This window comes from Mauremys mutica, chromosome 17 (assembly GCF_020497125.1).
Source record: "Mauremys mutica isolate MM-2020 ecotype Southern chromosome 17, ASM2049712v1, whole genome shotgun sequence".
In the NCBI taxonomy this organism is placed as follows: domain Eukaryota; kingdom Metazoa; phylum Chordata; order Testudines; family Geoemydidae; genus Mauremys; species Mauremys mutica.
Genome location: NC_059088.1, coordinates 10102747 through 10120462, shown reverse-complemented (window position 1 = coordinate 10120462; position 17716 = coordinate 10102747). Strand labels below are relative to the sequence as shown.

Below are 17716 nucleotides of genomic sequence, written 5' to 3'. Positions count from 1 at the left end.
CTAATACACCCAGATAATGTGAGCACCATGCAAGACCCACCCTACCTTATTTTATACAGATAAAAAGGGCTCGAACTTAACAAAAGGACAAACGAAAGCAGAACTGAAATGCTTATCTGAGGCTAGATATACATCGTTAATTTCCTTACTAACTTTTACCAATCCGGTTAATCTCCATTAGCTTGAGCTGACTCATTGTTTATGCCTTACTGTTTCTTTTCCTGACACCTGTATTTCAACATTTCTTATTTCTGCTTAAAGGTACATCCAGCATTTCTTTAATCCATTCTACTTTCACAATAGAATTCATTTTACTTTCACAATGAAGATGTGGTCTATGCATCCACACCCTTTCCAAAAACCTGCTTGCTCTTTTCTGAGAACACTATTGACTGCCTCTGATAAAGGCTGGACTATGATCTTCCACAGTACTTTGCTTGGCACAGATGAAAGTGTGATACCTTGCCAGTTATTGTAAGCACTGAATTCCTTTCTTCGGTATCTTCACTATGACTATAGATAGATAGATCCCTGCAGCGCCCAAAAGTCCTATGGGGTTTGCTCATCACGTGGGTTACTCCCAGAACAATTGTAACGTGACAGTGGGGATAGGGACGTGCTGAACCTGGGACATATGAGGGTGTCAGATTGAAAGTGCTGCTCGACCCAGCTTACTGAGTTCAGGGACATCTAAGGGGTCCGCTTGGGAGTGCTGATTAACCTGGTCCTCTCAGACGCACTCTGTTAGAGTGTGTGTGTGTGTGTGTGTGTGTGTGTGTGTGTGTGTTTCTGGGGCTGGAAGAACCCAACCCTGGGGAACCGAGGTCCTGCAGGACAGCTCCATTGGGAGGAAACTTGCAGCAGGGAGAAGTTGAGCTCCGTATGAGAAGACAAGTGACACAAGCAGCACATTGATAAAAGTACAGACCCGTCCCCACTCCAGAAGAGTAACCCTAATAAATGAGCGTACCCCAAAGTAACAGGCAAAGCTGGTAACAATAGGTCCCATTCCCTGACCCCCTTTTGGCCAGCTGGGAGCCGGTGCCCCTAGAGAGGAAAGGCCCCTGAGCCAGCCCGTCCCCTCTACACCAGGTGACACTCAGCCTCGGCGCTGGCCTTGCTCTTGCTGGCTGGGAGGGAGGACTGGCCGGAGACCTCGCTGAAGGCGCCCTCGAAGGCCGACAGCACCGAGCTCCGGAGCTTCTCCCTGAAATCCCGGCCCACGAAGACGTAGAGGAGGGGGTTGAGGCAGCTGTTGAGATAGGCCAGGCCTGAGGCCAGCGGGATCCCCACTGCCAGGAGCGACTGGAGCTGGGGCGTCACCGCAGTGACTGACACCTCCAGGAAGGAGAAGACGTGGTAGGGGAACCAGCAGAGGAAGAAGGCCGTCACCACGGCCACCATGATCTTGTAGGGCCTGCCAGAGCGGGCCAGCTGGTTCCTCCTCATCTTGGCCGCGATGACTATGTAGCAGGCCAGGATGACGGTGAATGGCACCAGAAAGCCAGCCATGAACCGGGTCAGCACCACGGCCTGGTGCCGGCTCTCCCTCAGCTCAGCCATCTCCTCCCCCTGGAAGCCATCTGACAGGGCGTAGTTGTTGTAGCAGTGGGTGACGTTCTCCTGAAAAGGGGAGCTCCCGGTGTCCCGGAAAACCACATAGGGGCAGCTGAGAGCGAGGGCTGCCAACCACACGGCCACGGCCACCAGGGAGGCTAGCCGGGGCGAGCGGTGGTTCTGGGCCCAGACCGGCCAGGCCACGGTGATGCAACGGTCGGCGCTGATGGTGGTGAGGAGGAAGACGCTGGCAAACATGTTGAGGAAGGCCACGGCGGTGTTGATCTTGCACAAGGCCCGGCCAAAGGGCCAGTGGAAGCCCAGGGCCACGTAGGCCACGCCGAGGGGGAGGAAGAAGGTGAAGATGAAGTCGGCCACGGCCAGGTTGAGGAACCAGATGGCGTTGACCGTCCTCTTCATCCGGAAGCCAGTGATGAAGATGACCAGCCCATTGCCTGTCACCCCCAACACAAAGGCGATGGAATAGATCACCATGGAGACCACGTGCATGGTGCCACGCAGCCTGGCGCTGGCCTCCAAGCTGGAGTCGTCCTCGTAGTCTCCATCATAGTCATAGGGGGAGGAGGCATTTTCGGCCATGCTGAAGGAGAACCTGCAGGAAAGGAGTCATTGGCCATAAGGGGAAAGGCCCCGTGCCCCATTCCCCGCTTGGACTGACCCCCTAAGACAGAAAGCCCCCCCCTGCCCCCACCCCCGGGCTCAGATTGGGGCCAGCGCCCCCTAGAGGGGAAAAGCCCCATGTCCCATTACCTGCCCCCCTGAGCCAGCCAGTCCCCATCCTGGGGCCAGATCTGAGCCAGAGCCCCAATGCGGGGAAGGCCTCCACTCCCATGCCCAGCCTCCCTGAGTCAGCCAGGCCTCAAAACATTTAGCTGTGTGGTACCAAGGAAACAGGGTAATTACAGCCAACTGACACTTTCCCAGCTCCAGCCGCGTTGCCACATCGCTGTGGTTACTGGCTGGACGAGGAAAATCCTGAGGTCGCGCAACTTCATTCTGGAGCCAGGACGCTGGTCACTCAGCCAGGAACACCACAGATGTGTGGGATGGGCCCCGGTCCAACACCCCTCCCCCCCAAACTTTTCCCCGGCTCAGCACAGTAGGGAGAGACCCTGAGATGCCCAGCACGGACCCGGCTCCTGCCAACTGCGATGGCTTCCCCTGAGCTTTCAGCTCTTCTCTGAGCACGACGGGCCAGGGGGCTGGGAGCCAGGACACCTGGGTTCTCTCCTCAGCTCCGGGAGGGGAGTGGGGGCTACTGGCTACAGCAGGAGGGGGCTGGGATCCAGGACTTTTATCTATCCATCCCCATCCGTCCCATCTATCCATCTGCCTATGTACCTATCAGCTACTACAGTGATGAAGATAGATAGATAGATAGATAGATGGGGTGGGTGGGGCTAGATAGATAGATAGATGGATAGATGGGGTGAGTGGGGATAGATAGATAGATAGATAGAGGGGGTGGAAGGGGATAGATAGATAGATAGATAGATAGATAGATAGATAGATAGATAGAGGGGGTGGAAGGGGATAGATAGATAGATAGATAGATAGATAGATAGATAGATAGATAGATAGATAGATAGATAGATAGATAGATAGAGGGGGTGCCTGGGGACAGACAGACGGACGATAGGTTTGCTCATGCTGGCCCAGAGGTTTGTTACCTTGTTCCTGAGTCTCTCCTCTGCTGGCTTCGTGATTCACTCCCTCTCTCCCTGATGCCCCCGAGTGTCTGCAGAGATCTTGGTGCCGCCGGTGGCTATGGGGAGGTGCCAGGAAATGGGGCGGGAGGTGGGGGCGTCCTGGAAGTGGTGCTTCCCCCAGCCTTGGTCTCTGTCCTGGCACCAGGCTGACCTCTGCTCTGGGATTCTCCATGCAGCGGGGGGAGAGTGAGGGTGTGGGGGTATTGTGGGGGTCTGTGTGTTGACAGCTGTTGTGGAGATTGGGGGGCTGTATCTGGGGGGCTTGAGGAATTATGGGGGTTGTGTTTGGGGGGTTCTGGGGAGCTGTGGGGTGGGGGCCTCTGTTGGGGTGCTGTGGGTCATTGTTGGGGCCTGCGTGTTGGGGGCTGTTGGGGGGATTGGGGGACTGTGTTTGGGGAGAAATTGGGAGGGCTGGAGGTATTAAGGGGGCTGTTTGTGGGGGGGTTCTGGGGAGCTGTGAGGGGTGGGGGCCTGTGTTGGGGTGCTGTGGGGAGGACTGTGGGGCATTGTTGGGGGGCTGTGTGTTGGAGGTTATTGGGGGGATTTGGGGGCTTGGGAATTAAGTGGGATTTGTTTGTGGGGGTTCCGGTGAGCTGTGGGGGGTGTGGGCCTGGTGGGGTGCTGTGGGGTAGACTCTGGGGCATTGTTGGGGGGCTGTATTTGGGGGGTTGGGGGCTGTGGGAAGTTGGGGGGATTATGGGGACTGTGTTTGTTGCGGGGTTCTGGGGAGCTTTGAGAGTGAGGGCCTGTATTTGGGTGCTGTGAGGAAACTGTGGGGCATTGTTGGGAGGCTTTGTTTGGGGGGAGTTGGGGGGTTGGGGTAATTATGGGGGCTGTGTTTGTGGGGGGTTCTGAGGAGCTGGGGAGTGGGCCTTTGTTGGGGTGATTTGGGGAGACTGTGGGGCATTGTGGGGGGGCTATGTATTGGGGGCTATTGGGGGGCTGTGTTTGGGGAGAATTGGGGGTTGGGGTAATTATGGGGGCTGTGATTGGGGGGTTGTGGGGAGCTGTGGGGGTGTGGGCCTGCATTGGGGTGCTGTGAGGACTCTGGGGCATTCTGGGAGGGCTGTGTTTGGGGGGGATTGGGTGCTGGGGGATTGGAGAGATAACGGGGGCTGTATTTGGGGGGGTTCTGGGGAGCTGTAGGGTGGGGGCCTGTATTTGGGTGCTGTGGGGAGGACTGTGGGGTGTTGTTGGGGGCCTGCGTTGGGTGGTTGTTGGTTGGGGAACTGGGGGGGGGGATGGGAGCCTCTGTTGGGGAGGGCTGCTGAGCCAGCCCCCCCTCCATGAGGGAAGTGGGGTCCATGTGTCCGTCAATCGTCCATCCCCCCCACCTCCAGTGCTCGTTCCCACAGAGACAATTAGATCCAGGCTCTTACTCCCCCCACCCTCCGGTGCAGGGTTTCATATTTCCCCGTTAAGTGACTCAGGCCTTCCCAAACCAGGGCCATGGCAATTCCCCCTCCCCAGCTCTGCCGGTGCCCCTCACTCCCGACCCGCAGCCCCCGCTAGCTGTGGCCGGGGGAGGCGGGGGGGGGCTCAGGACTCCTGGCTTTACGCCAGCCTATGCACCCAGCCTGGAGGTGGAGCAACCCAACAAACTCAGCACACGGTGGTGGGGGCCCTCAGACCACATCCTCGCACCGACGGGTCACAGGGGCCGGGTCCCTCTGCGGCGCCGAACCTCCCCGTGGAAACACAAACGGTCGCTAGCGAAACCCCAACCCCAGGAAAACAAACCCCATGAAAAACCTCGTAACGATGCAAAATTCCCGGCTGCCTGGTGGGCAGAGAGAGAGAACCGCCAAAAGCCACCGGCCGGGCCCGCGCCAGAACCTCCCGGCGCCCGGGTCGGCCTGACACTGGCCGAGGAATTTCAAACGGGGCGAGGGGGGTGGGATGCCCTGGGGCGACGCCTGCGTCCGGTTCTGGGGCCCACGGTTCCCCAAGGACGTCGGCCGGTTGGGGAGGGCTCAGAGACGGGCCGGGAGGAGACCTGGTAAGAGGCGCCGTGGTTCTCAACCTCTTTTCCTCGGCGGGCTCCTAAAACCTTCCCCGTGCAGGTGCAGAGCCCTCGGGAAATCTTAGCCCGCGTCGGCCATGGGCTGGCGAAGGGGTGAGTTGATCCTGTCTGTCTGTACCGACACGGGGAGCAGATAATCAGGCAGGAAATAAGGCGACACTTGTGACCCGAGGGGGGGGTGGTGAACCGGGGGGCAGTGGGGGGCAGCTGCCCGAGGGGTTGGGTGGAGTCTCGGCCCCCGGCAATTTTTAAATCAGGTGCGGTTGATGGGGACGGAAGAAAAGGCAGGGAGGGGGCGGAGGGTGTCAGATCACAAATGTTGGGGGATTTTGATTTGTCGGCCGGATTTGAGAAGGGAAAAATTGTTGAAGTGTCAAAAATATTTACCAAAAAGGGGAAACGATGTGGGTGTGGGTGTGGGTGTGGGTGTGGGTGGGTGTCCCTGCTGCCCCCTGCTGGAAGGGACAGGCCCCGCTCTGTGTGTGTGTGTGTGTGTGTGTGTGTGTGTGTGTCCCTGCTGCCCCCTGCTGGCGGGGACAGGCCCCGCTCTGTGTGTGTGTGTGTGTGTGTGTGTGTGTGTGTGTGTGTGTGTGTGTGTGTGTGTCCCTGCTGCCTCCTTCTGGAAGGGACAGGCTCCGCTCTGTGTGTGTGTGTGTGTGTGTGTGTCCCTGCTGCCCCCTGCTGGCGGGGACAGGCCCCGCTCTGTGTGTGTGTGTGTGTGTCCCTGCTGCCTCCTTCTGGAAGGGACAGGCCCTGCTCTATGTGTGTGTGTGTGTGCACTGCCCGGGACAGGCCCTGGTGTGAGTGTGTGTGTGTGTGTCCCTGCTGCCAGCTCTGTGTGTGTGTGTGTGTGTGTGTGTGTGTCCCTGCTGCCCACTGCTGGAGGGGACAGGCCCTGCTGTGTGTCTGTGTGTGTGCACATGTGTGCGTTGCTATACAGCACGGCTATGTGTTCACGGCTGTCTCTGGGTTGCTATGTACAATGCTATGTACAATCTCTAACTATATATATTATGTGTATTCTGTGCGTGTTGCTACACACTGTGTGTGTGTTCTCTTTGGGTGTGTCAGTGCGTCTCTGTACAGCCCCATCGCTCCCCTACCCCCCAGCTCATCAGAACCTCCATAGGGGCTACAGGCTGCAGCTGGGTGTCACCCCCCAGACCCCGAGCTAGAGCTGCCGTCCCAGCCCTGGGGAGCGGCTGTGGTTAGCACCGGGGCTGGGTGACACATGGCCCAGCACAGCCAGCGCGGCTGCGGCAGGAAGGGGCCGTGGGAGGATGTGGCTGACTCTGGCCCCAGTTGCGGTCGGGATCAAGGGAGTGTGTGGGGGGGTGGGGAGTCCCCAGGGGTTGCTTGGGAAGGATTCAACCCCAGATCCACAATCCAGTCAGCACAGAGACACACCACAGTGTCTGCACCTCTTCCTGCCGCTCCGACCCCCAGCTCCCCACCACCACTGTAAGCATTAGACCCCACTCCCCTGCCAGAGCCAGGGAGAGAACCCAGGAGTCCTGGCTCCCAGCCCCCCATGCTCTAACCACTAGACCCCACTCCCCTGCCAGGGCTAGGGAGAGAGCCCAGGAGTCCTGGCTCCCAGACCCCCCCTGCTCTAACCACTAGACCCCACTCCCCTGCCAGGACTAGGGAGAGAACCCAGGAGTCCTGGCTCCCAGACCCCCCCTGCTCTAACCACTAGACCCCACTCCCCTGCCAGGGCTAGGGAGAGAGCCCAGGCGTCCTAGCTCCCAGACCCCCCTGCTCTAACCACTAGACCCCACTCCCCTGCCAGGGCTAGGGAGAGAACCCAGGAGTCCTGGCTTCCAGCCCTCCTGCTCTAACCACTAGACCCCACTCCCCTTCTAGGGCTAGGGAGATAACCCAGGAGTCCTGGCTCCCTGCCCCCCTGTTCTAACCTTGTCAAGGTTGAATCCCCACTCTGGCACTTCGAGTGCAGAAGGTGCGGCCCTCAAGGATACTAAAAATTAACACTGGCTACTCCAGGCTTGTATTCAACTCCCCGGGTTACAGCTTTTCTCTGACCTTGGCTTGGTAAACGCTGCCACCACCCAAGAGCAGAACCCCTTTGAGAGCCCAGGAAGGGACACTTGGGAATCCCTTCCTGTGGGGTACCCTCAAGCCCTTTCACCCCCACTCTGGAGAAAGAAAACAAAAGAAATTAGCTGTCGCTACCCGAGAATCAAACAACATCCACAAACCTCTTAGGATGCCAACAATCCAACCCTGTTCTTAAAAAAAGGTAAAGTTTATTAAAAAGAAAAAGGAAGAAAATACATCTGGAATTTAGGCTTTTGCTAGATTTGAAAAGAACAATTCCCAAAATCAAGCACCTACAATAGCTTTTTGGGGGGGGTCAGCTTAAAGGTTACAAGCAAACAGAAGCACCTGGGGTCAGCACAGAGGAGTCCACAAGGCAAAGGAAGAAATAAATCTGATCGCGTCTCCCTGGGCATTCCCCGTCCCAATGAGTCCTTCCAGGTATGGAAAATCATTTTTCATACCTGCTTCAAACCTTACCCAGCATTGCTGCTTATAGCATGGCTGCTCTGTGTCCCTGCAGCCATAGGCGCCGGCTCGATGGGTGCTCTGGGGCTGGAGCACCCACGGGGAAAAATTGGTGGGTGCACTGCACCCACCGGCAGCGTCCCACCCCGCCGCCCTGCCCCAGCTCACCTCCTCCTCCGCCACCTCCCCTGAGCACACAGGGCCGCCCAGAGAATTCAGGGGGCCTGGGGTCTTCGGCGGCGGGTCCCGGAGCAGAAGGACCCGCCGCTGCGGGTCTTTGGGGCACTTTGGCAGCAGGTCCCGGGGCAGGAGGACCCCCCGCCGGGGGTATTTGGGGCACTTTGGCAGCGGGTCCCGGAGCAGAAGGACCCCCCGCCGGGGGTATTTGGGGCACTTTGGCAGCGGGTCCCAGAGCAGGAGGACCCCCCGCCGGGGGTATTTGGGGCACTTTGGCAGCGGGTCCCGGGGCAGGAGGACCCCCCGCCGGGGGTATTTGGGGCACTTTGGCAGCGGGTCCCGGGGCAGGAGGACCCCCCGCCGGGGGTATTTGGGGCACTTTGGCAGTGGGTCCCGGGGCAGGAGGACCCCCCACCGGGGGTATTTGGGGCACTTTGGCAGCGGGTCCCGGAGCAGAAGGACCCCCCACCGGGGGTATTTGGGGCACTTTGGCAGCGGGTCCCAGGGCAGGAGGACCCCCCACCGGGGGTATTTGGGGCACTTTGGCAGCGGGTCCCGGGGCAGGAGGACCCCCCGCCGGGGGTATTTGGGGCACTTTGGCAGCGGGTCCCGGGGCAGGAGGACCCCCCACCGGGGGTATTTGGGGCACTTTGGCAGCGGGTCCCGGGGCAGGAGGACCCCCCGCCGGGGGTATTTGGGGCACTTTGGCAGCGGGTCCCGGAGCAGAAGGACCCCCCCACCGGGGGTATTTGGGGCACTTTGGCAGCGGGTCCCGGGGCAGGAGGACCCCCCGCCGGGGGTATTTGGGGCACTTTGGCAGCGGGTCCCGGGGCAGGAGGACCCCCCGCCGGGGGTATTTGGGGCACTTTGGCAGCGGGTCCCGGGGAAGGAGGACCCCCCGCCGGGGGTATTTGGGGCACTTTGGCAGCGGGTCCCGGGGCAGGAGGACCCCCCGCCGGGGGTATTTGGGGCACTTTGGCAGCGGGTCCCGGAGCAGAAGGACTCCCCCCCCCCCCGCCGCCGAATTGCCGCCGAAGACCCGGAGCGGAAGAAGCTCCTGGGGACCCGGGCCCTGCAAGAGTTTTCCGGGGCCCCCGGAGCCAGTGAAGGACCCCACTCCAGGGCCCCCGAAAAGCTCTCGTGGGGGCCTGGGGCAAATTGCCCCACTTGCCCCCCCCCCCGGGCGGCCCTGTAAGCAGCCGCGTGGCCGCGTTTCCTCCCAGCGTTTGCGCCACAAAACAGCTGTTTCGCGCGGCTGGGAGGGAGGGGGGAGGAGAGGGGCGGGGCCAGGGCGGGGATTTGGGGAAGGGATTGGAATGGGCGGGGCAGGGGTGGGGAAAGGCTGGAGCAGGGCGGGGGCGGGGGGAGCCCAGAGAGACCAACAGACAAAGGGAAAGTTTCTTTCCCCATTTTAAAAAGTTCTACCCTCCCACTGGCTCTGTTGGTCAGGTGCCCACTTCCCTTTCTTTACCTGGGGGACTTTTTAACCCTTTACAGGTAAAGCAAGTTAAGAACAGCCACCAAGAGGGACTTTACAGCTAATTGGCTGGGTGAGTGTCCATCAAAGGGAGCTCCCCCCCCACTTCATTTATCAGACGCCCCCCAATCACAGCCGGGGCTGGCCAGCCTGGTTCCGATCGGCTCCACGCCGGCTGGGATTTCTTCCTGGAGGTTTAGGAAACAGAGTTAATAAGATACATACACCTCTAATTTCACTAATAATTACATGAAGAACCAAACAGTCCTTTATACGTTTCAGGGACTACAATGACTCAGAACGCAGGGACATTGTCACCCGGCTGATTCTGGGAAACCTTCCCGGGAGAGTGCATCAGCCACTTCGTCAGAGGCTCCTGAAACGGGTTGTACCTCAAAATCAAAGTCTTGAAGAGCTAAACTCCACCCAAGAAGATTTTTTGTCAGTCTCTTTGACCGTGTGAAGCCACTTCAGTGCAGCATGGTCAGCGAGCAGGTGGAACCACCGCCCCCAAACGCACGGGGGTAGCTTCTCCAGAGCATCCCCAATGGCGTAACGCCCTGTTTCTGACACTGACCCGTGGCTTCCCCTCTCAGAAAGCTTTTTGCTGAGAAACACGACAGGATGGAATTGTTGATCCGGTCCTTCCTGCATTAAAACTGCTCCCACACCACGCTCGGACGCCTCTGTGGTTACGCCGAACGGTTGGTCGAAGGCCGGGGCCCTCTCAGACGTAAGGGCCACCTTAAGCTGGTTAAAGACTTTCTGACACTGTTCAGTCACCGAACTGCATTTGGCTGTTTTTTCCTGGTCAGGTCTGTCAGTGGGGTGGCAGTTTGGCTGCAGTGTGATACAAATCGTCGGTAATACCTGGCCAAACCCAAGAAGGATGGACCTGCTTCTTTGACTTGGGGACAGGCCAATTTTGGAGAGCGTTTACCTTAGCCTGTAGGGGCTTGATAGCACCTTGACTCACCTGGTGTCCAAGGTACATTATTTGACACTTTTTGACCTTAACGGTTAATCCTCAATCTCTCATGCACTGGAAGACGGCTTGGGAGGTGTTCCAGGTGTTCTGACCATGAATCTGAGAATATAGCCACACTGGCGACTGCAAATTCCCCAGACCCAGCCAGAAGGTTACCTAGCAGTCTCTAGATGGTGGCAGGTGCATTCAATTCATACAGCCCTACATGGGTGGTGAAGGCTGACCTTTCCTTGGCGGGTTCATCTAGCAGCACTTGCCAGTTCTCCTTAGTTAAGTCGAAGGTGGAGATGAACCGGGCAGATCCCAGTTTCTCCAGTAGCTCATCTGTGCGTGGCATTGGATAGTTCTCTGGGCGAGTTACAGCTTTTAGGTTACAAAAGCGGATTTCCCCGTCTGGTTTGGGAACCAGAACCTCTGGAGAGGCCCATGCCCTGATTACACCCATCCATAACATGTCCTTGATCTCTCTTTCTATTGTGGTTTTGGCTTGAGGAGCCATGCGGTAGAGAACCCAGGAGTCCTGGCTCCCAGCCCCCCCTGCTCTAACCACCAGGCCCCACTCCCCTCCCAGGGCCAGGGAGAGAACCCAGAAGTCCTGGCTCCCAGCTCCCCCCTGCCCCCTGCTCTAACACATCAGCCCCAGCTGGATTTTGTCCGACCAGCACACGCTGCACATGGGTCTAGGACGGGGGTAACGATGAGCGAACAAGGTGCAATGCACAATTTCATCAGCAGGTGGCGCCTAAATCATTCCAGAACATACAGGCGACTTCTGGGTTCTCTCCTCTGCTCTGGGAAGGGAGTGATGTCTAGTGGTTACAGCAGGAGGAGGGGGTTGGGAGCCAGGACTCCTGGGTTCTCTCCTCAGCTCTGGGAGGGGAGCGGGGGCTGGTGGTTAGAGCAGGGAGGGCTGGGAGCCAGGACTCCTGGGTTCTCTCCTCAGCTCTGGGAGGGGAGCGGGGGCTGGTGGTTAGAGCAGGGGGGGCTGGGAGCCAGGACTCCTGGGTTCTCTCCTGGGCTCAGGGAGGGGAGCGATGTCAACTGGTTACAGCAGGGGGAACTGGGAGACTGGATTCCTGGGATCTATCTCCAGCTATGGAAGGGGAGTGGAGTCTAGTGGTTAGAGCAGGGGGCTGAGCACCAGGACTCATGGAATCAGAGAACTGGAAGGGACCTCGAGAGGTCATCTACTCCAGTCCCCTGCACTCAAGGCAGGACTAAGTATTATCTAGACCGGGGGTGATCAAACTACAGCCCGGGGGCCGCATCTGGCCCTTCAGATGTTTTAATCCGGCCCTCAAGCTCCCGCTGGGTACCAGGGTTCAGGGCTTTCCACGCTCCAGCTGGGGAGCGGGGCCAGGGGCTTGCCCTGCTCTGCACGTGCCGTGACTCCACGCGGCTCCTGGAAGCAGCGGCATGTCCCCCATCTGGCTCCTACACATAGTGGCAGCCAGGGGGCTCCTCACGCTGCCCCCACCCCAAGCGCTGCCTCTGCAGCTCCTATTGGCTGGAACTGTGGCCAATGGGAGTTGCAGGGGCGGTGCCTGCGGACGGGGCAGTGCGCCGAGCTGCCTGGCTGCACCTCCACGTAGGAGCCGGAGGGGGAACATGCTGCTGCTTGAGGTAAGCACCACCTGGAGCCTGCACCCCCAACCCCCTCCCACACCCCAACCCCCTGCCCCACCCCTGATCCCCCTCCCACCCTCCAGATCCCTTGATCCCAGCCCGGAGCACCCTCCTGCACCCCCAGTCACTCGTCCCCAGTCCCACACCCCCAGCCAGAGCAGCACCCCCACTTCCACCCGACCCCCTCCCGCACTCTGACCCCCTCCTGCACCCCAACCTCCTGCCCCAGCCCGGAGCCTCCCCCCGTACCCAGAACTGCTCATTTCTGGCCCCACCCCAGAGCCGCACCCCCAGCAGGAGCCCTCACCCCCTCCCGCACCCCAACCCCGAATTTCGTGAGCATTCATGGCCCGCCAGCCAGTTTCCATACCCAGGTGTGGCCCTCGGGCCCACCCCTAATCTAGAGCATCCCTGGGTTCTCTCCCCGGCTCTGGGAGGGGAAGGGGGTGTAGTGGTTAGAGCCGGGGGGGAGGGGGCTGGCACATCCCTCGGCTCCTGCTTTGTCTCAGTGAGAGGCGGGGGGCCCCAGGGGACGGGTGTTGCCGGGCGGAGGTTCCCCGGCAGCTGGAGAGGAAATGGCAGCGCCCTGAGCCATGGGCTGATTACCGCTGAGCACAGACTGTTTGGGAGACGTCGGCTCCCCTGCTGCCATGGCAACGGGGCCCCACCAGCCTCTGACCACTAGATCCCGCTGCCCTCCCTGAGCCGGGGAGAGAACCCAGGCGTCCTGGCACCCAGACCCCCACCCTCCCTGCTCTAACCACTAGATCCCGCTGCCTTCCCTGACCCGGGGAGAGAACCCAGGCGTCCTGGCACCCAGACCCCCCACCCTCCCTGCTCTAACCACTAGATCCCGCTGCCCTCTCTGAGCCGGGGAGAGAACCCAGGCGTCCTGGCACCCAGACCCCCACCCTCCCTGCTCTAACCACTAGATACCGCTGCCCTCCCTGAGCTGGGGAGAGAACCCAGGCATCCTGGCACCCAGACCCCCACCTCCCTGCTCTAACCACTAGATCCCGCTGCCCTCCCTGAGCCGGGGAGAGAACCCAGGCGTCCTGGCACCCAGACCCCCACACTCCCTGCTCTAACCACTAGATACCACTGCCCTCCCTGACCCGGGGAGAGAACCCAGGCGTCCTGGCACCCAGACCCCTACCCTCCCTGCTCTAACCACTAGATACCGCTGCCCTCCCTGACCCAGGGAGAGAACCCAGGCGTCCTGGCACCCAGACCCCCATCTCCCTGCTCTAACCACTAGACCCCACTGCCCTCCCTGAGCCGGGGAGAGAACCCAGGCGTCCTGGCACCCAGACCCCTACCCTCCCTGCTCTAACCACTAGATCCCGCTGCCCTCCCTGAGCCGGGGAGAGAACCCAGGCATCCTGGCACCCAGACCCCCACCTCCCTGCTCTAACCACTAGATCCCGCTGCCCTCCCTGAGCCGGGGAGAGAACCCAGGCATCCTGGCACCCAGACCCCCACCCTCCCTGCTCTATCCACTAGATCCCACTGCCCTCCCTGAGCTGGGGAGAGAACCCAGGCGTCCTGGCACCAGACCCCCACCCTCCCTGCTCTAACCACTAGATACTGCTGCCCTCCCTGACCCAGGGAGAGAACCCAGGCGTCCTGGCACCCAGACCCCCACCCTCCCTGCTCTAACCACTAGATCCCCCTGCCCTCCCTGAGCCGGGGAGAGAACCCAGGCGTCCTGGCACCCAGACCCCCACCCTCCCTGCTCTAACCACTAGATCCCACTGCCCTCCCTGAGCCGGGGAGAGAACCCAGGCGTCCTGGCACCCAGACCCCCACCCTCCCTGCTCTAACCACTAGATCCCACTGCCCTCCCTGAGCCGGGGAGAGAACCCAGGCGTCCTGGCACCCAGACCCCCACCCTCCCTGCTCTAACCACTAGATCCCACTGCCCTCCCTGAGCCGGGGAGAGAACCCAGGCGTCCTGGCACCCAGACTCCCACCCTCCCTGCTCTAACCACTAGACCCCACTGCCCTCCCTGACCCGGGGAGAGAACCCACGAGTCCCAGCTCCCAGCAGCCTCCTGCTCTAACCACTAGACCCCCCTGCCCTCCTGAGTCATGGTGCCATTCCCTTGTTCCCCCGATTGCCCAATGCCCAGTCTGGACTGGAGAGCGCCTGACTGAGGTCAGGGCTGAGTCAGCCCCTTGCCGGGAAAGCTTCCCCCTGGACCGTGCCCCACGCCAGTGTGTGCCGGGGAGGCTGCCATAGCTGGATGTGTATGTGGGGGGGAGCCTCTGGGATCCTAGGCCAACCTGCAGCTCCCCCCCCCCACCTCTAGGACTGGGACACCTACCTCCCAGGCTACGCTGCTCCTCGAGAAGGTGCAGTCTCCCCTGTATCCAGCCTCCAGTGGCAGGGAGTTCCACTGGGTAACAGTGTGGGGCAATGGCTGGCAAAACGGGTCTGGCTACCACTGCTAATCCCCAGTGGCAGGGAGTCCCAGGGGTTAACCCCACTAATCCCCAGTGGCAGGGAGTCCCCTGGGTTAACCCCACTAATCCCCAGTGGCAGGGAGTCCCATGGGTTAACCCCAGTGGCCGGGAGTCTCTCAGGTTAAACCCACTGATGCCCAGTGACAGGGAGTCCCACAGGTTAACTCCACTTATCCCCAGTGTCAGGGAGTCCCACAGGTTAACCCCACTATTCCCCAGTGGCAGGGAGTCCCACAGGTTAACCCCACTAATCCCCAGTGGCAGGGAGTCCCATGGGTTAACCCCACTAATCCCCAGTGACAGGGAGTCCCACAGGTTAACTCCACTAATCCCCAGTGGCAGGGAGTCCCACAGGTTAACCCCACTAATCCCCAGTGGCAGGGAGGCCCATTGGTTAACCCCACTAATCCCCAGTGGCAGGGAGTCCCATGGGTTAACCCCACTAATCCCCAGTGGCAGGGAGGCCCAGGGGTTAACCCCACTAATCCCCAGTGGCAGGGAGTCCCAGGGGTTAACCCCACTAATCCCCAGTGGCAGGGAGTCCCCTGTGTTAACCCCAGTAGCCGGGAGTCTCTCAGGTTAAACCCACTGATGCCCAGTGGCAGGGAGTCCCACGGGTTAACCCCACTGATGCCCAGTGGCAGGGAGTCCCAGGGGTTAACTCCACTTATCCCCAGAGGCAGGGAGTCCCAGGGGTTAACCCCACTAATCCCCAGTGGCAGGGAGTCTCCTATGTCCCTGCTTTGCCACGAGTCCCGTTCCCTGCATTGTCCCGCTCACTAATCTGTCCGTTGCTTCACAGCTCTGATCCCCGGGCCGGACCAGGGCGGGGTGCCTGAGCTCAAAGCTAATGGAACCAGCAAAGCCGGGAACTCCCCGTTCACACCCCTGCGGGATGCCGACGAAGCTGGAGTCAGAAGGCCCCGGGGAGGGGGGGGTTAGTGGGCTGGGGTTATGGAGGGGCTGGGGCAGGCAAGTCAAGGAGGGCAGGGGGTGGGCTGGGGGCAGGGAGGGGCCAAGAGGTGGGGCAGAGCGCTGGGGACAGGGTCAGCGAGATCAAGGGGGCAGAGGTGGGTCTGGGGGCCTGAGGTTAGGGAGAGGCTGGAGGTTACAAGGTTGGGGACTGGGGGGTGGGGGACTGGGAAGGAGTGAGGGGCGGGGAAGCCGGCAGCGGGGGGTCTCCAGGACAGAGATCCAGCCCCCTTGGCCGGCAGCGGGGGGGTCACGACCTCCCTGGACTGTCGGGGGGTGGAGCCGCAGGTGCTCAGCCGGGTTACACCAGCACGTAGTGCGGCACATTCCCTCTGAGAGGCAAAGCAGAGGGCAGGACGCCTGGGTCCTCTCCCCAGGCCTGCCAGGGGTGCCGGGTGCTCTGGAAATTACACCAGCCGGAGGCCGGGGTCCCAGCTCAGGGCAGAGGTCTCGTAGCTCAGACACATCCCCCCTCCACTCCTCCCCCGTGCTTCCCCCATCCCAGCATGGGTGTGGAGGGGGCTGATCCCTGTGGTCCATCCAGGGGGTGGGTTAGTGTCGGGGTGGGGGGGGGGGGGAGCTGTCCCTGCTGGGATTGAGGCTGAGACCCGGCAAACTCCATTCACACCTGAGGCCACTGAACCCCCTACCCCAGAGCCAGCCAGTCCCCACCCCCGCCCCGAGGGAAAGGCCCCATATCCCAGTCCCCTTTCCGGCGGGGGGGGGGGATGGGAGAGGAAATGAGCCATCCGGCCCTATCCCCCAGGTGCGCGTGGGGGGGGGTCCAAGGGGTTGGGCACAGCCCAGAACCACGCCAGGAATGTGGAGCGGGTGAGCCACAGGGCCGCACTCCCGGGCAGCCCTGGGTGACTCCCACTGCCCCGAATTCCCGGAACCCCACCCCCATCGCTAGCCCCGGCCCCCGGCCCCCCACCCCACCTCACTTCACCCCCCACACACACACACACACCTGCCTGCTGGCAAACTTCCCCGGTGGGAGCGCAGCAGGTTGGGGCTGTAGGGGGGAGGGTGTTGGCACCTGGGCGAGGGGGGGCAGCTCAGCAGAGAGGGGAGGGGGGATCTGTGGAGCAGGGTTTGGCCCAGGCAGGGGGAGGGGATGGGGGATCTGTGGGGAAGGGGCTGGCACAGCCCAGGGAGAATAGGTGGGGAGGATCTCTGGGGCAGGAGCAGGCACAGGCGGGGGGAGGGGTGGGGCGATCTGTGGGGCGGGGGCTGGCACAGGCAGGAGGGGAGGGGGGAAATGTGGGCAAGGGGCTGGCACAGGCGGGAGGGGTGGGGGGATCTGTGGGGCAGGGGCTGGCACAGGCAGGAGGGGAGGGGGGATCTGTGGGGCAGGGGCTGGCACAGGCAGGAGGGGAGGGGGGATCTGTGGGGCAGGGGCTGGAACAGGCAGGAGGGGAGGGGGATCTGTGGGGCAGGGGCTGGCACAGGCAGGAGGGGAGGGGGGATCTGTGGGGCGGGGGCTGGCACAGGCAGGAGGGGAGGGGGGATCTGTGGGGCGGGGGCTGGCACAGGCAGGGGGAGGGGAGGGGGACCTGTGGGGCAGGGGCTGGCACCGGCAGGGGGAGGGGGGATCTGTGGGGCAGGGGCTGGCACCGGCAGGGGGAGGGGGGATCTGTGGGGCAGGGGCTGGCACCGGCAGGAGGGGAGGGGGGATCTGTGGGGCAGGAACTGGCACAGGCAGGAGGGGAGGGGGGATCTGTGGGTCAGGGGCTGGCACAGGTGGGGGAGGGGAGCGGGGATCGGGGGGGGGGCTGGGATGGAGTTCATGGAAAAGTGGATGACGGGGGGGCGGAGGCACCGTATTGCTCAAGTCTCATCTATTTATTTTGTTGCCACCCTGACAACGGGCTCGTCTGGGGCAGGATTAGGGAAGGTCCCAGCATGAGCCCCGGGGCCGGGCTGGCAGGGGCTGCGGGTCGGGAGTGAGGGGCACCGGCAGGGCTGGGGCGGGGAGCTCCAGGGCTGGGCTGGCAGGGGCTGCGGGTCGGGAGTGAGGGGCACCGGCAGGGCTGGGGGGGGAGCCCAGGGCTGGGCTGGCAGGGGCTGCAGGTCGGGAGTGAGGGGCACCGGCAGGGCGGGGGGGCCCCAGGGCTGGGCTGGCAGGGGGCTGCGGGTCGGGAGTGAGGGGCACCGGCAGGGCTGGGGGGAGC

At 61.7% G+C, this 17716-nt stretch overlaps 1 protein-coding gene across 1 annotated transcript; it reads right to left on the bottom strand.

Moving 5' to 3' along the window:
• Window positions 1-1083: 1083 nt before the first annotated feature.
• On the bottom strand, window positions 1084-10977 carry LOC123351931 (chemokine-like receptor 1). Its single transcript, XM_044991624.1, has 2 exons — window positions 10703-10977; window positions 1084-2170 (listed from the first exon to the last, which is right to left on the bottom strand). Exons 1-2 carry the CDS (start codon window positions 10975-10977, stop codon window positions 1084-1086), a joined length of 1362 nt encoding a protein of 453 aa, XP_044847559.1.
• Window positions 10978-17716: the final 6739 nt, after the last annotated feature.